The 26,041-nt window shown below is 46.9% G+C and overlaps 1 protein-coding gene across 1 annotated transcript in view; it reads right to left on the bottom strand.

The window, feature by feature from the left end:
* Positions 1-3,560: 3,560 nt before the first annotated feature.
* The window catches only part of LOC119406799 (luciferin 4-monooxygenase-like), a 64,523-nt gene continuing 42,042 nt past the window's right edge, over positions 3,561-26,041 (bottom strand). Inside the window, exons 3-7 of the mRNA XM_037673534.2 lie at positions 22,082-22,253; positions 14,613-14,713; positions 13,608-13,749; positions 9,978-10,244; positions 3,561-3,780 (exon numbers count right to left, since the gene is read on the bottom strand). Of these exons, the coding sequence (XP_037529462.1) occupies positions 3,650-3,780; positions 9,978-10,244; positions 13,608-13,749; positions 14,613-14,713; positions 22,082-22,253 (813 nt within the window). The 3' untranslated portion in view covers positions 3,561-3,649. The remainder of the gene's footprint in view (positions 3,781-9,977; positions 10,245-13,607; positions 13,750-14,612; positions 14,714-22,081; positions 22,254-26,041) is intronic.

Raw genomic sequence — 26,041 nt, 5'->3', positions numbered from 1 at the left:
CCGCGTCCATTAAATAGTTTACGGTAGGCGGGCATTGCTGTTGAGGCCCATAAAGTCCGTTTATGTTACATTGCACAAATTGAACATTACAATACCATTACGGCTACATTTTGCAAACCCGCTTTGCATAAGTGAAGAGAAGTAGGACCGACTCTACATGTAGCACATTTGCGTTGCATGAATTATCTACCATACCAAAATGACGTCATGAACACCTCAGATGACCGTACTTAAAGCGATATTTGCCAGCGTTCTTACTGCCCTGTCATTTCCTCTTGTCTGCGCCAACTATATATTTGTCTTTTCGCGCTGGAAAATATCCTGTACCTCAAGTGGCGTTAAAGTCATATTATTGCTTCATTTTCTAGCCCTGTGGCATGCTATACTGTCTGCATGCGTGGGAACAAGTAAATGGAGCGTTAACGACAAACATGTAGAAACCTCTGTCTGCGCGTGTAAGTGAATGCAAAATATATAATAAATATGTGTATGTCCACATGCGTTTCTGTTCATTAGAGGGCCCCTCACCAGGTTTGACAATTTTGAGCTGACGAGCGCAATGCATGCTCTAGGCGTTCACGATTACGTCTGCCAAAATTTGCAACGCTACGCGGCGCGTAAATGGGTCAAATTTCAAGCTGAACGCTGCTTGCCCTTCTTCTCGCGGCCGCGCGCCCAGAGAATGAGGGGATGACGTACATATGGTGAAATGGCCCTACGTAGATGCTAGTGCTGTGACGTCGCTCCTCCACGTAGACGACTGTGCTTTGACGTCTCCCACAGTAGCACGTGACACTGCGATAATTATTTGACACGACGTGTAGTTTGTGTAATTTATTGCTTGAATGGATGAATAAAACATGAGAGCAATAATAAAACATATAAACAGAATGTGTGCGTTTTCTTTTTTAATTTTTACTGCGAATCGCAGTGAGATTGGAGACTACCTCCGTTTCGCACGCGTTCGTGTTCTCGCGCTTTGCGCATCGTGCAGAAGCCACCCTTTACAACGAAACTAATTTCCACCGCCTTCCAGTGCTCATTAGGCGCATTTATCCTCCCGCGTCTAACTAGATGTTCATGCGGCACACTGCTAGTCTCGCGTCCGTACAAACGTCGCAGCTTTCGTGCTCAGTAATAGGTTGAACATGGGTTGAAAGCCAAGTGATCGGCGAGGGCACATTCGGCATAACTTGCAGAGATGAAGCGCAAAGAACGCCGCCACAACACCGCTCGCGTCTCGGGGGCTCGGGCTGGTTCGGGCACGTCATGCGCTCGTGACATTGTGTGCACATGACTTGTTCATGCGTATGCGTTTTGTGATTCTCCTGTTCGCGTGCTGAAGAGGGCAGTGAAGGGATTTGGCTTGCGAAGGCTACACGAGGCGAGCGGAAAGGGTTTGCGGCTCGCCTCCTCGCATCATGGTTTCGCGCCGCTACAAATTTTAGATGCGAAGCAGCTCTTTGACTCACGTGTGTAACGCGGTACGTTACGTGCGTCCGTACGAATGCGCCGCAACGCGTTCCCCTCGCCGTAGGTGTTGGAGCGTTGCCAAGTAGGTCACGCCACAGCTTTGCGTTGACGTCATGCTCCCCTCGTGCGCTTCCCTCGCAGGTGCGCGCTGACGTCACTCTCTCCCTCACCCGCAGCATGCTCGCCGTAGCGCCCGCAGCTGCCGGCTGCTCCGCCCGCTCGCAACACCTCTGAACGTGTCACTTCTCTTTCGCTTCACCCGTGGTAGTCAAGGCGAAACGCGCGCCTGCTCCGGTCCAGCGCCCGTGTCTCGACTCTGAAAAAAAAAACGACTACGAAGTCTTGCCAAACGCTTTAATGAAACCAAGGAGGTTAAAAAAATTAACCTCCTTGAATGAAACTTACTTGAAACCCAACCCGCCTCCCGTGCCTTTGCGTTTCAAACAAACGTTTACTCGAGTAAACGCTACACCGAGTTTCGCTTCAAACCGTTGTTCCAGCACCCGCGTCGACGCCCGTTTCAACCGGGTCAACGCCGTGCGCACCGCTGCTGCTTCGCATCCCACCAGGGTTCGCTTCGGGAAGATGGTCCAAGTTTTTTTTTCTCAGCTTCTAACTGACCGATTAGAAAAGTTTTGTGGCATAATGCTCTTTATTGGGCTCGCAACAACTTCCAATGTCTAACTAAAATTTGTTATGTCACCTGGTGAAGGGCCCTTTAAGAGTATGAAAGGGAGAGCTTAGCGCCGTTAGGGCGACACCGGGGAATCCTCGTCGCCAAGCAATCGAGAAGAAAATACACCGCACAAGCACATCTGCACGGATGGTTAACCAACGAAGAGGAAACGTGCGGCCCCGGTCATTATCGCTGGGTTACTCACCACGGTTCGTTAAGGTCTTTCTCAAGTATTGGTTACAGGCACGTAGGCAAGGGGGGGGGGGGCGGCCCCCCCCCCCCCCGAAATTCGTCAAGCCTTTTATATTCCTGGGCAACTTTTTTTCTTTTTCCATGAGAAGACTTTCTTTCGAATAATTAGGCCTTGCCCCCCCCCCCCCCCGAAAAAAAATACTGGCTACGTGCCTGATTGGTTATATATGTCCAGAAACCTGAATTGGTGTTTGCCGTCCGTGCGTTCACTTCTTAGTTTTTAGTAGACCGGTGGCAAGCAGTGGCTTGCCCAATTTCAGTGGCACAGGCCTGGCTGGGCGTTAAACAGTTTATCCGAATGGAGCATTTGAGTGGACCTACCGTTCGTCCGGCGAGGTGCAACTGCGGGGACTAATGGCTTTCCAGCAAGCTGTAAATGTGTGGAATAAATGTTAGTCCATTGAGGTGATCTGTGGGGACTAACAGTTAGCTGCTTGGGGACTAATGGTTAGACCCGGTGCCTTTAGTCCTTAAAGGCATTAATAGTTGTGACAGCCCCATTAGTACCCAAAGGGACGAACCACGCGCCCTTTTAACACCCTTTGCCTCAGAGTGTGGTGACTCCACTGGTGCACTGTTCGCATGGGCACAATCAGTGGAGGATGAGGGCAAGAAAGCACAGCTCTAACACTAAATTATGGAAGTAAGCAGGAAAGAAATGGTCAGCAATTTCCCCAGCTGCCAGAGCTTCGTCTTGATCTGTTTAGGATCACTAACAAAGAAAGAGTGTAATAATAATATCTGGGGTTTAACGCCCAAAAACAACGATATGATTATGAGAGACGCCGTAGTGGAGGGCTGCGGAAATTTCAGCCACCTGGGGTTCTTTAGCCTTCACTATATCCAAGTACACGGGCCTCAAGCATTTTCGCCTCCATCAAAAATGCAGCCGCCGCGGCCGGGATTTGATCCCGCGACCTTCGGGTCTAGTAAAGGAAGAGTGCACTGCGGTGTTATCGTGCCATTTTGTAACAGTGTTAGGCAACCCTCAATCATTTCTTGCGTTCTATGAATGCAGTTCAACATGCTGGCTCTAGAAGAGTGTCTTGGCGTGGTTTATTGGAATGAGAAAGACGCTGGTCGTAATTGTTCCTCAAGGTAAAAATATATTCAGCATCCACAGCCGACAAGTACACGGAATACACTTATAAACCTTCTGTCGGCTACTCAAGCTGTGTGATGCAGACACGGAGCAGTGGCGCGAATATAGGTGGGCGTTGATGACAGTTGCTGCTAGACAGGATCAATTTAATCGCCACCCTGTTGCTCAAGGTATGCGTCCTTGAGAGCCCTGCGTAAGTCCTTGCCGCTTTCTGTGTGAGGTATACGCTCCAAGAACTCAACTCCTCCGTGTAGGTGTTTGTGGATGGCCAGATTGACTGAAATGAGAAAAAAGACACAAACACATAAAATTATTTTTGCGGCAAGAGATATTGAAGGGAGTACATCGGCTTTTTTCACTTTAAGGACAATTGTCTCTCTCTCTGAAGATCATCCCGATGAAGCCTTGATAAAAATAATGCAGACAGATGAATGGCTGGTGAATGTGTCGGAGGGCTTTCCGAGAAATCAACTGTATAAAGGATTTGTAAGTAGAAAGGTGCGAAACAGTATCATCAACTTTGATGCAGTGCTGTTAAATTTCGGCCACGCTATACGCCAGCAACACACCTACTTGAAGAACTCTTTAACCACCTCTAAGGCGTGGTGCAAAACACGTTCTACGAACAGCAAACACCGCTACAAGCATATCAGTGAAATTTTGTGGTCGTGAGCACCACATAGAGTTCACAAGCGGGGCGCGGAGTTGCGACCTTCTCAAGCACCCTCTGTTCGTACAGTCGCCCGTCCCCACTTTCTTCAAGGCGGCCGGTGGTTGGCAGATGGTGTAATTTAGTAGTTGCTGCAGACTGCTGCTATTGACCTTGATAAAAAGGTCTCGCGGCATATCGAAGTTACACGATGGGGCGATCTTGTAAAGTGGTCCATACTGGTGATTAGCATCTCTCCAGAGGGATCGCTTTCACCGCATCAGACTAAACGTCGCATACACCAACTACTTCAGGAGCAAGATTAAGCTGTCGGACTCACCAATGTGCGTCCAATGTAACGTCCAAGAAGATCTACATCATGTTCTTTGTGAATGCAAAGGCCACATAGCAAATTTTAGTTAGACGCTGGAAGTTGTTGTGTGCCAAATGAAGAGCAGATTGCCGCAAGAATTTTTCAAATCGGTTCATTACGAGCTGAGAAAAACAATAATTTGTAGCGGCACGAAACCATGATGCGAGGAGGCGAGTTTCAAACCCTTGCCACTCGCCCCGTGTAGCCTTCGCAAGCCAAATCCCTTCCCTGCCCTCTTCACTTGACACATACGCATGAACACGTCATGCGCATACATGGTCACGTGTGCATGACGTGCTTGAGCCAGCCCGAGCACGCGAGCGGCGTTGCACGGCCGCTTCCTTTTAGGGGCGAAGCTCCTTAAAGCGGCACCCGTTCGTCCCTCGTAGTCGTAGTGCGTAACCAGTCGTAACGCTAGTAACAGATCTTGACCTCCAAGGTGGTGCCGGTGGGAGATTTTTCCTGTGCGGTGTTGAACAATAAAAAATTCGCAGCGTGCGCGTTATCTAAAAGCCGAATTCTTCTGTCTCTGATTCCCCATTAGCAGCCATTGGCATGTTCCAGTAGGAAACGTTAGTAGAAGTAGAAGTGTAAGTGTTAGCTAAAAGCCGACTTCTTCTGTCTCTCATTCCCATTAGCAGCCATTGTTTACCTCCAAGGTAGTGCCTGGTGAGATTTCTCCTGTGCGTGAATAAACAATAAAAATTTTGTTCAAAACGCCGTTGATTGATGAAATAAACCAACGAAAGACGCCAGATGTTTTCTAAAAGCAAAACGAAAGAACGCCAGATGTTTCTAAAGCAAAACGAAAAGACGCCAGCTGCTTAACGAAAGACGCCAGATGTTTTCTAAAGCAATGGTTTTCTAAACAATGAAAATTCACAGCGTACATGTAAAATTAAAGTGAGCTGCAAGTCGTCATAACTCTCATCAAACCTTTAGTATAAACGCGCCCGATCTCACGTCGGTGATGATGTACTGGGCAGAATTCACGGAAGATTCACGGTTTACCGATGAACCTCCGCAGCTTCGCCCACTCATCATCATTCACTCCGTGGATATGCTGTGGTTTTTTTTTATGTAGCGGCCGTGGGCGTTGTGTCGGCGTTCTCTGTGGTGTACTGCCTCTTTCTGCGGGACGGGCATTTGTACGACATTTGTACGACATTTGTACGACATTTGTACGACAAGTTGCGACATTTGTACGAGCACGAGAGTGGCGGTATCATGAGCCAGTGCCGCATTAACGTTTACTTGGACGCGGTAGAATAAATGAGCATAATGAGTGCTGGAACGCGCCACATTACTTTCGTTTCCAGGGCTGGCGTCTGCTCGATGCGCTAACCGCGGGGACACGAACGCATGGGAAACGGAGGCGCATTAGCTCCGCATCTCGCTGCAATTCACGAAAAAAAATGAAAAAGACGCACACATTCCCTTTGTGTGTCTCATTGTTTCTCTCAAGTTTTATTAATCTATTCAGGCAATAAATTGCACAAACTACACATGTCGTGTCAAATAATTATCACAGTGTCACGTGCTACTGTTGGCGACGTCAGAGCACAGTCGTCTACGTAAAGGAGCCGCGTCACAGCACTACCATTTACGTAGGGCCATTTTCTCATCTACGTCATCCCCTCATTCTCTGGGCGCGTGCCCGCGAGAGAAAGGGCAAGCAGCGTTCGCCTTGAAATTTGACCCATTTCCGCGGCGCGTAGCGTTGCAAATTTTGGCAGACGTTATCGTGAACGCCCAGTGTATGCATTGCGCTAATTAGCACAAAATTGTCAAAATTGTTACGCTACTTTTTGTCGCAATACGTAGCAACAGAAGCTAGCTTTAAGAAACAAAGGAAAACCAACACAGCTATAAAAGGTGACACTAAGAATTAAAACCCATCATCTACAGCTGCGATTCGAACACGGGCCTTTTGAGTGGGAAGCTGGTATTCTACCCCTGCACCACTTTGGCGGAGCCGCGCGCAACTCTTAAACGACGGCACATTGCAGACTACCGATCGGAGCGGCGCAGGTGGGTACCCTGTTCGGGCTTCATTTTCTGTGCATTGGTGCTGCGGCCGTTCCGAGCACTCCCCTGTTCTAGTACACTCTAGTGACACCGTCACGTCACGCAATAGTAGCTTTGGTGCATATCAGGCTAGGGAAGTGGTCGTTAGCGCACCATGAGCCTGGCACGTAAATCATGTTGTACATGAACTGCATGCCATGACTGTCATGTCACCACCTGCCATTAGCGTTCATCATACAGGCGCGTCGCACAATACCAGTGTTGGTGTATGTCAAGCTAGCGAAACAGCCGCGAGCAGACCATGAGCGTGGCATGTAAATCATGCCTTACACGACATGCATGTCATGATTTTTATGTCATCACCTGTCATTTACGTTTATGATGCAGTCACGTCACAAGCCACCAATTTTGCGGTATACCAAGCTAGCAAACCAGCCGCGAGCGCACCATGAACATGGCATGTAAATTATGCTGTACATGAAATGCATGTCATGATTATCATATTACCACCTGTCATTTTTCTTCGTCATACAGTCACGTCACGCAATACCAGTTCTGGCGTATATCAAGCTAGGGAAACAGCCGCGAGCGCACAATGAACGTGGCATACAAAATATGCCCCATGCCCTGCACGACATGCATGTCATAATTTTCATGTTACCACCTGTCTAACAGACAGTAAAGCTGCGAAGCTCACAGGTTCGGTCCCTGCCGGCGGCAGGTTATCTTTTCGTCCACTTTACTTGCTTCACATTAATATTCTAAATACTACAGATAACACCCCCTATACTTTCCTTGGCGTTACTGTCTGTTAGTTCTCATTAATATTGTGTCTCACAAAGAAAAACGAGCCCTTAAGAGTCATCTCCTTTCCTTCAATCATAGCGAGGGTCTCATCCTGGCAGATTTGATGCCTTTAGGTAGTATGCGAGGGATTATTGTTCAGCTGCCAGCTCGTAAACAGATCACGTGCTACGTGACGCCAATAGGCGGAAAAAAGTGTTCCACACTCGCCGTCATGGCCGCGGTTTAAATGCACATATATACCCCATAAAGTGAACGTGGGGATGAGCGCCGCCGTAGCTCAGTGGTAGAGCATCGGACACGTTATTCGAAGGTTGCAGGTTCGGTCCCTGCCGGCGGCAGGTTATCTGTTCGTCCACTTTACTTTCTTCACATTAATATTCTAAATACTACAGATAACACCCCCTATAACTTCCCTTGGCGTTACTGTCTTTTAGGTCTCATTAACACCTGTCATTTATGTTCGTCGTACAGTCGCGTCATGCAGTACTAATTTTGGTGTTATCAAGCTAGCAAAACGGCCGCCAGCGCACCAAGAGCATGGCATGTGAATCATGCCCTACACGACATGCATGTCGTGAGTTTCATGTTACCACCTGTCATTTCTCTTCGTCATATAGTCACGCCTCCAAATGCCAGTTTTGGGGTATGCCAAGCTACCGAACCGGCCACGAACGCACCATGAGCATGGCATGTAAATCATGCTGCACATGAAATGCATGTCATGATTGTCATGTTACCACCTGTCATTTAGGCTCGTCGTACAGTCACGCCACGCAATACCAATTTTGGTGTATATCAAGCTAGCGAACAGCCACGAGCGCACCATGAGCATGGCATGTGAATCATGTTGGGCATGACATGCATATCATAATTTTCATGTTGCCACCTGTAATTTATCGTCTTCAAACAGTCACGTCACGCAATACCAAATTTGGTACGTGTCAAGATAGCGAAACGGCCGCAAGCGCACCATGAGCGGGGCATGTATGTCATAGCATACATGATATGAATGTCACGATTTTCATGTTACCACTTGTCATTTATGTTCGCCATGCAGAAAGGCTTTGTCGTACCAATTTTGGTATATATCCATCTAATTAAACGGCCTCGAGCGCCCCGAGATCATGTCATGTAAATTATGCTCCACAAGACACGCGTGTCATGATTTGGATGACAGGACCGCCTCTCTCAATGGACACGCTTCTCTCAATGGCAATGAACGTGCTAATGCGGTTGCTCGAGTGCTCACAAACCGGGCGCCATCAGAAGAGCTATCCAACCCAGACGACAAAGCAAGAGAACTATTAAACTACACTGAAACGCTACAATATCGCAGACAAAGCCGTACGTACTTCCCACCACTACACATATCCCTCAACCGAGAGGAAGCTGTTGCCTGGCGGCAGCTTCAGCTAATTCATTCCCCTGCCTTTTAACACGAAAGTGTTTTTTGCCGGGGTCCACCACGGCTACACTGACCTATTTCCGTCACGGATATGACGATGTAAAATATAAAGGCTAACAGATGGCAAAGAAAAAACTAGAAGCAAAAGTTCCGTCACCGGGAGTGGAACTTACGACCCCTCGCTCCGCAGCGCGGGGCGCAAAGCGATTAGGCCGCAGGCGGCACGTTCTTCGCCTTGCTAACGGCGAGCTATTTATATACACCATTTGCCGGTGGCGGTACTCAAAGATCGGTGGTACATCAGCGTGTTTCCGTTATCACTAGCGAGATGGCGTGAAGGGCTCGAAGAGCGCTCTTTAAAGATCGACGCCCCACGCATCGCGATGAGTGCGCGCCTCTACAGGGCGTGGTCGCTTGTGCGCGCGCTTATCTCTTGATGGCAGTGGTTTGTACGTCTTGTGCTCTCACCGCAAGTTTACGTTGAGAGCACGAAGGTCACTTCGCTCACTGCAGCGGCCACTTTTGCGAAAGGAGCGCGCTGCTCACACAAAATAAGTTAGAACTGTGACAGTTCGCGCTTATCGTGTGTATGTTCGTTCTGTGCGTCCTTTCTGCTTGAGCAGCGCGTTGCAAGTTTCAAGCTGCTTGCCGTTCTTCGTATGACATTACAGTTTGTTGCTATAGTATTTATTCCTTCGCCGCTGGGGCGAAAAAATGCCCAACAAACGCTCAACTACGTCTTTCTAATTGCATACATGCAAAAAATATTTTCTCGCACAAATGAATTCGCCATGGGACACAAAGGGTTATTTATCATAACATTGATTATGGTTCTTGTTCGGCCTCTGGGAGATGCATCGGAGCCCTCACACACGCGCTGTCTCTATATGGTCTCGTTTTCGACGTTAAGCGAAGCGAGATTGCTCCTTAGTGCTTGCTTATTTGCGCCATTTTTTGTTCGCTGAAAGTGTTCGTAATCTTGCTTTGTTAAACTACGTGAATACTTGCTTAAAATAAACTGTTGTTGCATCCTGGGGCTGTTTCTAAAACGGCTTCCTTAGTATTCGAGAATTGTTTCAATAGTATTCCATTCCTTTTCGTATTTTCTTCGGTTTCGAAATTCATTATTCGCACATCCCTATTACGTAGTCTACAAGAAGCACGAGGGAAAACACCGTGAGAATCGAGTGAGTGAGTTGGCGCATGTCATACCAGCCACAAGTTCCTTGAGCCTGTTGGCCTCCTGCTGCTCTTCAGAGGGGCCTTGTAGACGTTGTGAAGGGACCACAAATGCGCGGGCTGCTTCTCCTAATTGAGGATGCGGCACTCCTGCGACGACCACCTGCCGGACCCCAGGATCGGCGGCAAGCAACTCTTCCAATTCTGCTGGCGCCACCTGCTGGTCCATGCATTTAATCAGTTCTTTGATTCGGCCGCTTACGTAGAAGAGGCCATCCGCAGAGTAGTAGCCGGTGTCACCTGGATAAATAGTCGAATATGGTGAACATAGCCAGTCAACCGGACATATGTCATCGCCATCATTTACTTTTTCGTAAAGACCCCTGTCGCGGTATTACATAAGGGGGGGGGGGGAGAGAAATAGGAAGTAAAACAGATAAAACAGCATCAAAGCACAACCCCCAGGGAAGCACAATGTTAAGGTGCAAGATAAAAAGATCGCAATTTTAATAAGAAAAACAAAGCGGTGCAAATTCATTAGGAATGTTACATTGAAGACAAGGGGGTTACGCTCGGTGACAACCTTGTCTGGCAAGATGTCCCACTCCGCCACGGCGATATGCAAAAACGTTTAATTGAAGGAAGACGTTGAATAGTGCAACCGCTGAATGTTACAACAGTTAAAAAGGCGGCAAGATGTACAGCCGCCCAAATCTTTAAGGGCCCACTCACGCTAGCGGCACGGCAGCTCGCCGTTTGCCGTTTGACGTTCTCAGGCTGCCGTGCGCAAGCGATTTCGTTCGCGCACGTCTGCCGTTCTTTGCCGTCCGCAGAATAGGTCCGAGACCCATTTTCTCGCCGTCCTCCGTCTGCCGCAGAGCGACGTGGCCAATCAGCGACGGAGGAGCGGTTGCCATGACTACGGCGCGCCGCGTCGTCTCCTTTTGACTTTCCGCGTCGTCTGCGTCTGCCGCGGGGCGCTTCGAGCTGCTCGCTTTTTTTTTTGCTGCGCTTTTCACGCTAGAAGTGAGTATGTCGTCCGTGTCGTTGCCAGGCATGGTTTCAGCAGTCGATAAAGCGTTTTAGTCTGTCCGGCATTAAAGAAAGCGTCGCGTAATATCAAATCAAGTGTCCTCAAGCTGGCGCCAGGTCAAGTGGCGCCAGCTATGGAGGATTAGAAACAACTAACAAACGCGTTATCTATCTCCTCCGAGCATTCGGAAGCGCCCATCTCGAGTTGCTAAGCCTACAGCATCGATTATTTAGTACGGCTCTCCAAAACGGGGCCGAATCGCTACGAATACTTTGCTGTCGAAGCTTAAGGACATGAATCTAAAGCAAGCGTCACACGCGCCCCCGCATGAGTTAAGCTGACAAATGTGGATCGTTCATTTGTTATAATGCTTTTTTTTGCGCTTACTCTCGCCCTGTTTGCAACTTGGCTCCGTCGTACGGCGCAGACGCACAAAAATGTCGACGCTCGCGCACGATAGTTAAAGATTTGGGCGGCTGTACGGGTTGGATTGAAGAAGTTTACCAAGCACTTGCGGGAAGTTATGATATAGAGGATGGAAAAGGCTCAGCCTTGCAATTTTCCGACGGAACACCAATGATTCGACTCCTGGATATGACTTTATGACACTGACACTTTCATCATGATCAAAGCTAGAAGAAATGAATCTGGCCGCAGAGTTTTGTGTTGATTCTAACATGTTAATAAGGTGTACTTGACGTGGGCTCCGAATAGCTGATGCATATGCGAGGTTACTCTGAATAAAACTTTCGTAAGCCAGTTTTTGCACGGATGAGGGGCACTAGGAAAGGGAATGCCTGACGTAACCAAGTTATTTCGTAGTATTGGCAGATAATATTGTGATGTAATGAGACCATGTCAACTTGCTTTTGATTGTGATACCGAGATAACGATACGATTCAACGGAGGATAAAGCTGTCGAGATTAGGGAGTACGTGCAATACTTGTTTAAGCGCTTACGAGATATCTGCGCCACTTTGCATTTGATGTGTCCGTGTCTTTCTTCTGTCCTAGTCTTCTTTTACAGTGCACTAAAATAAGAAAATTGCATTTGGAGACGTTGAGTTTATTTAGTGAACTTGGACACTAGAATTTCATTTCGTCTAAGTCGTTTTTAAGGATATCATCGTCAGATCGGCGCGGGATGCGATGATAAAGAAGGCAGCCATATGCAAAAAAGTGGAGTATAATAAATGTCATTAGGAATTCCATTTATGAAGAAGAGAAAGTGGAGAGGACCAAGGCCGGAATGCGGTACTACAGATATCACGCCATTAGTAGCTGAGCAAGGATTACCGGAAATATGTATTGGAGGCATGAAAGCTTCGACAAAGTGGCTGATGGGGAACGCAGTGAAAAGCTGTGGCAAAATCTAGGTAGATCAAGTCAGTTTGAAATGATGAGTCTAAGTTTAAGTCAAGTTCAGTAAGAAATTCAAAAAGCTGTGCATAGCGTGATAAGCCAGGCCGAAAATCATGTTGGTTGTGGAAAAAGGAGGAATGATTACGAAGATGTCATGCTATTTGCGGGTACGATATATGTCCTAGGAGCTTGCAGGCAATGCTTGTTAGCGAAATGGGACGACAGTCGGATGAATAAGAGCGCCTGCCAGACTTTTATACCGGATGTACTTCATCAATTTTGTGATTATTTGGAAGCGAGCTGTCTGTAGTAGACTCCGTAAAAGCTCTTGTAATGCAGAGCTGGAAAATACTTGCGTACATTTCAGTATCTTGGCAGTAATGCTGTCATGCCCCTGGGGCACTAGAAATTGTCATCATTTGAAAGAGCTTCATGTTTGCTTGAGATGTATTGGTAATAGGACGCATTTGGGAGAAAGGGTGGTAATCGTATCCCGTTATGCGGCAGAATACGATTAACGAGAAAGAATGAGAAACTATCTGGCTACTGAGGGTTTCTAAGTGCGGGGCACTTTAGGGGCCCGGCACGTCGTATATCCATCTCCTGTGGCGTGGTCATGCTTACAGTAAAGCGCTCAATAAGGCCACAACAAGGCTAGCAATTTTCAATTCCGGGTTAAAATGAAGGAAGAAGGTCTAAAATCACATAATTAACAAAAATAGCCAAAATATCGCATTAATTACGATAAAACCAATAAAACGTTTCGGCAACATGGGGTAATTACTGCGGCGGGGCTCAAGAGAGGACGCCACCGCCTCGCCGAGCGAGCGAACGGCCCTCCCCCTGCGCCGGCGCGTCGCTGCGTCGCTACGTGACTGATGGGAAAACATCGTCTGATGGAGGAATCAACCTGATGGAATTTGCGGCAGACGACGCGTGTCTCAACCGCCGTAACAGGCAGGAAGTCGATAAAGCGCAGCAAAAAGTAGCGCACATGTCGCACACCGACTTTGCGAATCTTCCTAAGAAGATCATATTCGTGCCGGGGAAACCCTACATTCTTACCTCAAACATTGGCGTCACTGACGCTTTGGTAAACGGAGCAGTGGGAACTCTGGAACTCTACGAAAGGGAATCGCTGGGTGCCCGTGCGACGCACTTCCTCAGGTTTCACAGTAGTGGAGCTGCCATACGTTTTTCATTCTTTTACCGCAGGGGAAGTGCTTGCTGCTATTGAGAAAAAAGAAAGGCGTCATAGGACACCGAACCTGTCATGATGAAGCCGTCCTCGTAAAGAGCTGCCGTTTCCTCCGGTCGCCCAACGTATCCCTTGAAAGCGCTCGGACCCCGGACGCAAATCTCCCCGTGTTGAAGTGGCCCCAAAGATTCCCGGGTTTCTGGGTCGACTTCCTGCGAAGACAATCATGAATATGCTAATGAGTGTGCACAAAATGGGCCTGCTGTGTAATCATTCGCCACTTTTAATATGTAAAGTGCATAATATAAAATCGTGCTTTGTGTAGTCAAAGATTAACCGCTACGAATAAAAAATAAGCTCTTTATTGGAAGCCAGAACTACACCATTAAGCTGTATATTGCCTGCGCCACCGAAGGAATAAGAACTGGTCATCGGCTAAATGCAGGTAATTGGGATGCTTAAGATGTGGCACAGGCAGTTTCAGCGGCAAATAGCATGCGAAAGAACAAAAGATCCGAATTACACTTGTTGCGAAATATGCTCTGTGTCATAGCATCATCTCACATCCGTAATTGGCTGGTTCTTGATGCTGTTTTTATATGGCGTGTGAATTACACTTACGTTTCTTCCGATGAATCACGCAAGTAAAAATGACTTGCGCTCTTTTATATTTTGAGTACAAGAAAACTTCCCAAAAGTGGAGGGTCACGTAATCAGCTTTGGAAAATAGATTAGCTCTCACGACAAACCAAACTGGTAATAACTATCGACAAAGTTATGCGCATAAAATCGTTCTATTGGTGTCTGTATTACAGGACTCAGTCTTTCACATTGGGTTTGCGTGAGGTCTCCCTTGAGGACAATCAATTGGGCCTCGGAGGTGTAAACTGTGACCAAATTAGCGAATTAGCATAGGTGAACATGAAGATATATTGTCAAGGTGGATGGCTTGTCTATATTGGTCTAGTTTAGGATGTCGACTAGGTATTGAAGCTTCAAGAAACTTTTTCAGTTCCCGTAATTTATCTTTGTTTAGTGTGAATACAGGATATAAGATTTTCAGCTACATACATACCTTCATTTCCATGAAGGCCGCAGGCTTTCCCACGCTCTTGATATCAATGAGGTTTGGTGTAGAAAGTGTAACAGCTCCTGTTAATTCTGTCATGCCATACACTGCAGAAAAGACAATCGAACGTCTGTTGAAGTATATATGTCTAGCATGTTCTGGCATTTGATGCAGAATCGGTTGCGCAAGGACGGTGCGAAGTATCTTTTTCTTGCAAATGAGTTCTGCGGGTCCCGCAAGGTCGCGGAAGGGAAACCGACAACCACCCGTTCGTAGCAGGAAGCCACAAGGAAACCCTCAAGGATTTTCACAAGGAAATTCTTGTGTATTCCCACAAAGCCGCAGGGTGGTTGTCAGTTTTCCTTTCTTACCACTTCGGCCTTGTTGCGGGATCCGCAGAACTGACGTCACACCGACGGCCCTCTAAAAACCAAGTACAGTTACTACCAACTGCATGTTCTGGTAAGAATTCATCTGACTATTCTGTATCTATAATATTCATGAAAAGTCATAAAGTTGTAGAAAAGCGGCTTTGGTGCGAATGGCATATCTCTACTTTAAATACTTATTTAGAAGCCGGCATCGTACCGAGAGGCCTGCGAATTATCGTAAAACCTGCCACAGCTAACATGTCTGGTTTTGAGGTTGTCGCGTGGAACGAGGAGCCCTCGAAGGCTTATTTTGGCTTGGTCCGCATTTACATTCGTCATTACGAAACATTGCTCAAATTCATTCGTAACCAAGCAGGACTATTAGTTTCTCATCATAAGGACGCCGCCCGTGAATGCGCTCTGCTGGCAGACTACCAGCGAAAACAATGAGCTGACATACATGCAGTTAAAGGGAAGAAACTTTTGGACAAAGTTATTACGCCACATGCTCCTCCTATGATGCACACCGCTGAAATTTCTTCCCACTCTAATAATTCCAGATCTCGAGGCGACCCATTATCGTCAAGTAACGGAGTCAACCTGTCTTCATATGAACTTTCCGTTGACGAAATCTCGCTATTGTCACAATGACTCAATTTTTGACCAGCGACAGGGGGTTTTAGTGAAATTAAGATCATGAAGGATTTAGACACTTTTGCCAGAAAGTTAAGACTGGGAGACTACTTCCTTGGCAAAAACCCTGGTAATGCCCCTACTTCCATTTCGCTATCTTACAAACATTGGACCCCATCTACCGAACGAGATTAGTGCCTAGACCTTTATATCGCTGCCGTTCAACGCGACGTACTAGAGATTTGGCGCAAACAGGTTCTGTTTAAAAAGAAACCTTTCACCAAATAGAAGAGCAGCCATGCAGCAGCTAAAAGGCCGTCATGACATCATAATTAGGCCAGCTGATAAAGGTGGATCAGTGGTACTACTCAACAAACACAATTATGACAGGGAAGCTTCTAGACAGCGCTCCGATAGCACTTTTTACAGGTGGCTCGACGGAGACCTCACTGAGCAGTTTAAATCTGTTCTCATAAGCACACTAACTAGCCTTGTTGAAAAGCAAAAAAGTCCTAATTTGGCTCTGCATTCTTTGGTTCCACTAAGTCAGGTCACGGGTCACTTTTACCTCCTGCCAGAAATACATGTCAGAAAACCCCGGTAAACCCATCGTTTCCGGCATAAGTACGGCTACGGAACTGATCTTCCAATTTGTAGATACAGTAAGTAACCGAATTCGGTCTTCTTTTTCATCGTATATCACAGACACTAACCACTTCTTGTGTAACATCGTCGACCTTTCCGCCCCCCCCCCCCTGATTGGCTCCTGATTACCCTGGACGTAGCGTCCCCACACACGAACATTCCTCATGCCGATGAAATACGGGCTTCACTCTTACGAGTCTTTGTGATAAAATAATTGAAAGCTCCACTTTGATGATCTTTTAAAAATTGTTCTCGCAATCTAGCAACTTCGAATTTAACCGCATTCGGTACCTTGAAGTTATTGGCACCTCGATAGGCGCACCCATAGGCCCAAACTATGCCAATATTTTCATGGGCGTACTCGAAAACGAATTTCTGACAAGCTGTTCACTTAAATCATTGTACTTCAAAATGTACAATGGTGATATATTCATGGTTTGGCAACACGGTGAACCTCACCTCTTAGTTGTGAGTCTGGGCTCGTCTGACCCTCTCGTTCCTTCTTTGTGTCCCGTCTGCTGCGCAGTTTGCTAGCAGATCATCTCTTATCGTTCATTCACGATTTCAATAACGCTCATCGGTCCATTTCATCCTCTCGTACCTACTCCGGACGAACCATTAACTTTCAGGACGTAACAGCGACAATGTGAGTAGGCCAACTTACCAGTAATGTTTACAGCGGGCCAACTGATAACAATACCTTCCTTTCAATAGCGACCATGTCAACAACATACCCTATGCCCTTCGTTTTAAAAGAGGCCCTTCGTTTTAAAAGAATATGTTCCCAACAAACTGATTTTAGTTTCAATTGTGCGCAGTTTCGGAGTGCTTTATCACAACAGAATAGAGGTGTGCACGGGCTCCGGGTAGCCCGAAAGCCCGAGCCCGACGCGGCCCGCGGGCCGGGCTCGGGCGGGCCGACGTATTTTCTCCTCGGGCCCGGGCCGGGCTCGGGCTACTTGGAGTTTTAGCGGGCCGGGCTCGGGCCCGGCGCAAAGCCCGACTCAAGCCCGAAATATAGAGAATGAGCGGGAATTGTTTTCCAGCACGCATACAGCGCCTTTTCCGCGACCGCCATTTACCGCTTTTCCTTTCCATTCGCTACTTTAAACAAAAGGGGAGCAGGTAAAGAACTGCCTCTGTTGCACTCCGACAAACAGAGAAGTAACACCACCTGAGCTAGTGACGGCGCCACGCGACTGTTCGTGTTAGATTTAATGCCAAACCCCATATGAGTGAAAATGCACGCGACAGCGACGAGCGACCCTACGTAGATCACCATCGTGCAAGCTGACGCTTGCATGGGCATACGCCATACACGTGACGGCTTTGGCGAGCGAACTCCATTGTTGCTGGCATGAGGCCGTCTACTTGTATAGCAAAAGTGCCGCGTTGTCGCAGGTATGCAATGCAAATAAAATTCCCAAGCTTGCCAGGCTCGCAGAAAGATATTAGCAATTCCGGCGACGAGTGCAAGCAGCGAACGTAACTTCAGTTCGGCGAACTACATAATGCAAAAGCGCCGCACTTCGTTGAAGCCGGAATCGTTGGACTGCTTGCTGTTTTTGCACGACAATTTGTAATCCGTGTAATAGAGACTGTTCGTCGTGTGTCGTTTGATCATATTCGATATGCTCAATAAAACGTGTTTTGTTTTCGCAGCGAACCTTGAAAAAGCCTGGCCGGGCCGGGCCGGGCCCGGGTTTGTGTTTTCGTACGTCGGGCCGGGCCGGACGGGCTTGCAGCGCTTTGCCGTCGGGTTCGGGCTGGGCTCGGGCTCGGAAATACGGCCCGTGCACAGCTCTACAACAGAAAAAGCCATCCAAGATTATTGATGACGTCATCAAAAAAAACCAGGGCCGCAAAGCACTTTTAAGCGCCAAAAATAAACAGCCTGCTTTCTTTTTTCCGCCCCTGCGCAGCACGTAAATGCCGTTTTATGAAAGCACCATAACATGCTTCTACAAAGCGAACGACTGAAATCAACTTTCCCAGAAGCACCGCGTGTGACTTGCAGAAGATCCCAAAATTTGCGTGACCTACTCACGTCGTTAAAAATCGCGCGCAATAAGCCAACTGGCTGCCACCCTTGCAACAATCCTCGTTGCCAAGTCTGCCAGCATATGACCACTTCACTTATCGCAAACAGCACCGCATCTAACTTCAACTTGAATGGTTACTACTACTAATAATAAATGGTTTGCTATTAAAAAATGAAATTATTACTAATAAATGGTTAATAATTGCTAATAATAAATGGTGTTATTAAAACTTCGACACGCATAATGTAGTTTATGTCCTAGAATGCCCAATCTCTAAAATGCAATATGTAAGCGAAACCGAAACACCCTTCCGATAATGGCTTAGCAACGATACAGCTCATATCTCTTCACTTCCTCACCTTCGAGTATCAAGGCATGCTAACGTAATGGGCCACTCATTTGACATCACAGCCACGATTATCGAGTTTGTGTTTTGAACGCATCATGGCAGGGTAGTTCGCGAATCATTTTTCATCTTTATATTCAACACAATCGCAGGTGGTTTGAATGAAAGTGCGGGGAAACTCGGTGTCTTGCATCAGTGATTGTAGTCGATCCTATTGTTTGTGCTACCTGTATTCCTTCTGCATTGTATGCGACTTGTGAATTGATTGCTTATATGCCTCGGCAGCTGGTAGGGTGGCGCCACGGTGCTGCGACAGTCAGCGCCACCAGTAGCGGCCGCGCGCGTGATCCCGTCGTGACATATTGGGGGCGCTATTTGCAATTACACTGCGGAACGAGCAGCGCGCCTTATTGTGTGGATTTCGCAGAATTGAACTCGTAGAAAGATGTTTAAAATAAAAGCAGCCTTGTTCCCGGTTATGATCTTTACGCCTTTTCTAGAGAGAAAGAAGAAAGCACATAGAAAGTATTTCTTGCTTGGCCCTACGGCAGTTACATCAGCAGCGTTGCTGATACCACTAACCAGGCTGATCGTTATCCACAGCCAGGAAAATTATGGACGTCAAGAGCTGTCAGCCACTACTAGTATTAATTAACTGGCGTGTATGTTAACGTAGACGACGTGAGCACCTCGGCCCTGCAGGAGGTGATCATTTTATATAAAGCCTAAACGCCACGCATTTAATTATCAGGTACGTTTTTCGCAATTCACAAACAACAGATTTCAAATGCGGAATCTCTAAGTTCTAAAAGAACCACCCATTTCTTCTTTGAGCAGTCGTGCATGATGAGAAGCAGTTATTTTGTTCATTCTGCTGTTATTAAATTGACGCCCTTATATCGCTGATGAATAAAAAATCCGGCGCCCATAGCCCCAATGGTACCGAAAGTCACGCGTAGCGCATAACCGCGTTCACGGGTGCCAATTTAAGTAAAGGTGAAAAGAATGCGAATTGAGGTGTGCTAAAGGGAATCAAGGGTGCATTAACCCTTTCAGACGCTACTTATGAAGAACTGGTTGTAAATGCGTCAAATCAATGCAACGTTACTTCAAGGCACTGGATATTCTATTGTAAACAAACATGTTGGCATAATGCGGTAATTTATGCGTGCTACAGTAATTAATTCGTATTCAAACGTAACTAAATATCTATTTATTTTGATGTCATTCATGCTCCATATTTGCATTAATAGAATGGAATCTTACGCCAAAAATATAGTGCCAATTTGTTTCCGGGTATATCCACTTGGACCAAAGAAAAGTTATACTTTTGACGTGGCTCGCGGGTAGGGGCACGTCGAACGACTCGTCGAACTGCGTAGGGCCTTCAGCAAACTGATTATATACAACAGTACACTGCAAAATGAAGGTAAATGAGGACAAATGTATTATGCAGGAGGTTCATTTCATGTAAACCTCAATGTATCTTGCTCTCTCTTAGCCCCTAGTCGCCACAAATGACAAAAACAAGTGATGTACACAATTGTGTACATAGCGTGTCAAAGGGTTAAATGTGAACGAAACTTCAATAAAGCAATCAGATATAGATGAAACATAAAGCAAGAACGAATCAGGTTTAACGTGATTTAAACGAATTAAAGGTAACATGAATTAAAGGTGAGTAATATCATAGGCGTGCGCAGGAGGGCGGCCGTTCCGAGTAATCATCGAAAGCGGGTGCCACTTTTGCCCGTTACCTTTACTCACTCGTACCTTTCACGTTATTTTATAATGCGTAGGCTTGTGGCTTCGATGTTTTACAGCAAAAGCTGTTATGAGATCACAACAGCAGCCGTTTCTGGCGCCGTAGTTGTCCGCCGCCGCCACCGGTATCCATAACCGCTATAGCGCGAAATAAGAAGAAATATCTAGAATGGAACAGCATTCGAACCCGGGAACTCTGCGTGGCAGCCCAGTATTCTACCAGAGAGCCATGCCGGTGTTTGAAACACCTTTGCAAAAATCCCCTATACAGGCTTCATGTCGGGAAGGAACCACATTAAGATATGTAATATAGCGTGGTAGAAGAGTTAAATAACAACCGGGCGTCACACAATGCTAATTGCGCAACAAGGGGGTCGTTTAAAGCTTTCAACCTATTACAAGGGGCTCAGCTATATTTCTTCATTGTGATCAGCCGCCAGGTCAACAAAGTGCGCATAATGTCTTACAGCTCTGTAGTGGGTACCTGGCTTCCCCGCAGAATGACGAATAATGGCGTAGTGGGCGCTTGACAACATCACAAATATTATCATTTATGACGTAATGGGTACCTTGCAAGGGTACTTGTATTAGTAGCCCCAACAGAGATTACAATGGGCTCTATAAATGTCGCACTTCCAGCTTTCACTGCGACTATGCTGCATATTTCGCGCAGGCCTGGCGTTTCTTTTAGCATGATGGTGCCCGAGGAGTCCTGATGTTGCATATAAATAACTCCTTTCTTCTCATGTTTACACTTTAAAGCCGGGCACCGATGGCAGGCCTTTGTGAGAAGCACACCATGGCTTCATTAAAATTTATTGCAGAGCTAGTTTTCTCTACCAGCGGGTTTAGGGGAGGTAAGCACTGCGGCTAAATGTGTCCCTCCCCCTAACGGAGAACCCTGTGCACGCCTGTAAGTAGTATAATACCAATTTTTGATGTTTTCCGTCCTAAAAGAACGACATGATTCGAGAAAGGCCGCACTGGAGGGCTCCGGAAATTTCAACCAAATGCGGTTCCTTAATGTGCACCTAAATCTATGTAAACGATATTCTACCATCTTACCGCGACGGAAATGCGGCCGCCAAGGGTGGTATTCGATCCCACGACCTTTGGGTCAGCAATCAAGCATCATAACGACTAGGCCACTGGGACAGGTGAATTAAAGGTGACTAAAACATTGTACACTAACAGTGAATCAAACGTGTGAGCATAGGCTTTGGCCTGTGCCCTCCTTAGCGTTAATGAAAGGGAGAGTCCGTTCCGCACAGTGCCTAAGATGAGCTGAATTCACGTTGTTATTCACGACGAGAATGACAATTGCCTCTGGCTGCTTCCTGCTGTAAAGGCCTTGGGAACACCGTCAAGTGTTATCACTTCAATTTTAACCTTACATACGTAATGCATTGATGCAAATAAAACGTACAGTATTGTACTGCGGAAGCAGACGGCTGTGCTAGAATAAATTTAAACGCAAAGGATTGCTGATCTGCATGAATTGATGGACTGACCTTGACGACGTAGCATACTTGGCCTGCAGGAGTTTTCAACGTGACCTCGCATTCAGGTCCATTTTATTTCAGGTTTTTTTTTAGAATCCTGCGCTGCCTGATGTATTCACGCTCTCTAAAATATTTGTTCCCATGCTTACTTAGGGAAGTGAACTTTGCCAACCTTGTGTTATTCCTTTCAGGTTCAGCTTCTTCGTGATGCTTTGCAGTAGATGACCTGTGACAGTCCCACCCGCCACCAAGAGCTTTGTGAGGCTGCTCGTGTCAAACTCGCCCAGCAGTGGGTGCTGGTTCAGCTTCAGCGTGAGCGTTGGGTAGAGCAGTAGTGTTGTTGCCTGTTCAGAGAAAGGAATCGAGAGATTGAATATCTTTTTTTTCGTTTTACTAATAATTTCTGGCTGAGTTGCCTGATTTGAAATCATTTACATGAACGTGTTGGTCAAGTGCGCCTTAAAATGTTTTTTTCTTAACCAAATAATCCAATTTCAAGTTTCCGGCTTCATGTTTAAAAGATATGACGTTTTAATCTTTTTTAGCTCGTAAATGTCCCTGCCGTTACGTCTACGTCTATAGACATTATATTTACGTCCTTAATGATTAATTAGGTCATTATACTTAGGCGATTATAGCTACGGAACCGTGACTCCGCGCTTCGGTTTTACACTAAAGAGTCTCTCTGGCTAGGCAGACGGGTAGGCGACCGATCTGTCCAACCATGGGCATCCGTCGATTTAGACATGAGAGGGTACAGCTCAGAGAGCCAGATCATGGTGGAGGATCATGTCCAAGTGGAATTAAATGACAAGTCACTCTACTACAAACGATCAAGGCGCGTCACATAAGACGATTGACGACGCGACAGCCCAACGTTCACAGGAGCGCCGATTCCCCGCAATAGGGTGTATCATAAGTGAGGATAACGGCACCGTTTACTTTCTGAAGTTTCGACGTGAAGCTTGAAGTCCGACTTTTCCTTCAATTTGACTCAACAACGTGCATGGTTGGGCTGGGCTAATTGGTAGCACATGAATGGTCGTCGAAATAAAATCACGCCATATCCACGAAGTGAATGATGATTGAAGAGCTGGCTCGCAGATAATCGGGTAAACCGTGAATGCTCCATGCAGTTCCTCTTCTGTCATATAAAGACGTTACACGTTTTTATAGTAGCGATTGTTGTCATGTTGTTGTCGAACCACAAACGGTTGCAGACCTTGCAGCTGTGGCCGAACATGTGGTCGAGGAAATCAAGGAAATGTGGTTTTGCCTGCTTTAATGTCATCATCAAGGCGCTCGAAGAAGAAGTGGAAGAAGACTTCTCTTTCGCGCGAGCTGCACCTGTAGCGGTCGCCTATGGAACTAAGGTTACGCTTGCGACGCGGGACATTGCCCCAGCTTAATAAGAACCTGGCGAGCTAGCTCCTAAAAAAGTGGGTGCCTTGCCTACAAAGTTTTGTCACTTGTGTGTAGGACAAACAGCGAAACCGTCGTGGCTCGCCGTACTTTGTATGGTGTTGAAAAAAAAATCACAGCATATCCACGGGGTGAATGATGATGAGTGGGGCGAAGCTACGGAGGGAATCATCTGTAAACCGTGAAACTCTTCCGTGAAATGCGCCCAGTACATAATATAAAGAGTGTGAAACATCGTGTATATATTAAACATCAAACTTTTATTGTACTGTTGGTTTACGTGGTCCCTTCATTATCACTTGTGATCGGTGAAATGCAAGGAAGAAGTCCGCTCACGAGCGAAAGAGCGCCAAGAGCGACCGCATTCCCCGCTCGCCCTGTGCGAATTAAAGGCAAGGCTAGAGGGAAGACAGGACGCGCGTTCCACGACGCGAGGTCGGTAGCATGCCCAACGAAAGCCAACGGAACGCGATCGTGCAAGTGCTCCGGCTTCGCATCGCCTCATGGTTCCATTTAGCGTCCCAAAACCAAACATATTGCTCAAGGTGTGCCTTGCGTTTTTCGTAGAAATAATTTCTTTATCATGTACATTAAGACGAAAAGTTGAAAGCTCACTAGAGTGTATCGCCCGCAAAGTATGTCTTTTAGTGTGATTTAACTCTCGTACGGCAGGGTCCTCGCGCCGTTGCCGGTCCACCTCGCCCGTTGACGATCGGGCGAGGTGGCTACATGCAACTACTACTACTACACTTTAAGAAAAACATCTGGCGTTCTTTCGTTCTGCTTTTACAAAACATCTGGCGTCTTTCGTTGGTTTATTTCATCAATCAACGGCGTTTTGAACAAAATTTTTATTGTTTAATCACGCACAGGAGAAATCTCACCAGGCACTACCTTGGAGGTAAACAATGGCTGCTAATGGCAATGAGAGACAGAAGAAGTCGGCTTTTAGCTAACACTTACACTTCTACTTCTACTAACGTTTCCTACTGGAACATGCCAATGGCTGCTAATGGGGAATGAGAGACAGAAGAATTCGGCTTTTAGTTAACGCGCACGCTGCGAATTTTTTATTGTTCAACAACGCACAGGAGAAATCTCCCACCGGCACCACCTTGGAGGTCAAAGCGTAAGACTTGTTACTCACTACTACGACCACGACGACTACGAGGGACGAACGGGTGCCGCCTTAAGGAGCTTCGCCCCTAAAAACTCCACAGGTGGGTATGCTCCACAGGAATTGGACAAGCCTCATTGCCGAGTACAGCAGGTGCGATTGTTGAACGAAAACTCTGTTCGGCGAAATGGAGCACGTGAAACACGTCAGAGAGAAAGAGAGAGAAAAAGAAAGAGATGGAAAGAAAGAGAATATAGAAGCAGAGATTAAGAAATACAGAAAAAAAGCGATAGAAAAAGAGATAGAAATAGGAAGACAGAGAAATATACGAAAAGAAACAGACACAAAAAGGATATATAAAAAACAGAGCAAAACAGAAACAGGAAGAAAGCGAGTAATAAAGAGAAACAAAAACTGAGAGAGAATGAAGCAGAGAGATAAACAAGGCCACCCGCGCTGTCCAGCCGGGAAGCGGACGACCAGATCTGGCTGGTTGAACGCGCCAGACGGGCAGCAAAGGCCGTGGGAGTCCTGGACTGAGGATCCATCCACAGGCGTTCTGCAGAACAGCGCTCTGCAGAACAGCTCCAGAGCCAAATAAAGTTTATTCTCTCTCTCTTCCTTCAGGCTTAGCATCACTAAGGCGAAGCTGGCATAACGTTTTTATTGTGATAACAATTATATGGACAGTCTCGGCTGGTCCTTGCCGTCAACGGCGTCGTGCTCCGTATGTAGAAAATGATAAATAAACGCAGCCAGCCAGAAAAGGCAAAGAAGAGGAAGAAGTGAGAACACGTTCTATCATGGCGACACGATAGCTCCTGGCTCAGTTCTTCTGTACCCGCTAATACCGTAGCGTCTACATTTTGGTGCCGAAAACCCGCGTGCGGACGCGCCTTCCTTCTACGCACGGCGACCAGGAATCTACTCTCGCTTCGCGTCGCGGGCGGTGAGGAATCGACGGATCGTAGATGCGAAGATCGGCGTTGGTACAACGACTTCGGCCAGCAGCATTGTTCGCCCAATGGATCGACTAAAAGGCAAGCGATCTGCACGACGCGTGCAGAACACGAAGATAAATCAAGAAGCGCGACTCTTGCTTGACTCCGCTGACGTCGACATCGCGAAGCTCTCAGCTGTAAAGGAACGACTCGCGGCTAGCAACGGAGAGCTCTCAGATCGACGAGCTATATTTGCAGTATATTCCGGCAGAAAATATCGAACAGGAATATACAGCTATAGCTGAATACCAGGATGAAGCCGCTGGCATCCTTGCTGAGCTACAATGCCGAATATCCCTAATGGAGAGAGATCGGAACGGCCATGCTCAAGCTCCCAGTGGTGAAAGCACAGAAGAACCGGCTTTCAGAAATGAGGCTCCCGCAAGATTCATGGCGCCCCGGTTACCTCAGCTGCATATCCCAACGTTCAGAGGTGACGTCGCACAGTGGACAGGCTTTTGGGAGCAATTCGAACAAGTTGTTCATCTCAACAACGACCTGACGCCTTCCACTAAATTCTATTACCTGAAGAGTTTCCTAGCCGGTGACGCAGCAGCAGCGATCGCGGGTTTGCCGACGACCGAATCATGTT

The sequence above is a fragment of the Rhipicephalus sanguineus genome, chromosome 10, assembly GCF_013339695.2.
Source record: "Rhipicephalus sanguineus isolate Rsan-2018 chromosome 10, BIME_Rsan_1.4, whole genome shotgun sequence".
In the NCBI taxonomy this organism is placed as follows: domain Eukaryota; kingdom Metazoa; phylum Arthropoda; class Arachnida; order Ixodida; family Ixodidae; genus Rhipicephalus; species Rhipicephalus sanguineus.
The sequence above is the reverse complement of the archived record's forward strand: the minus strand, read 5'-3'. Positions and strand labels throughout refer to the sequence as shown.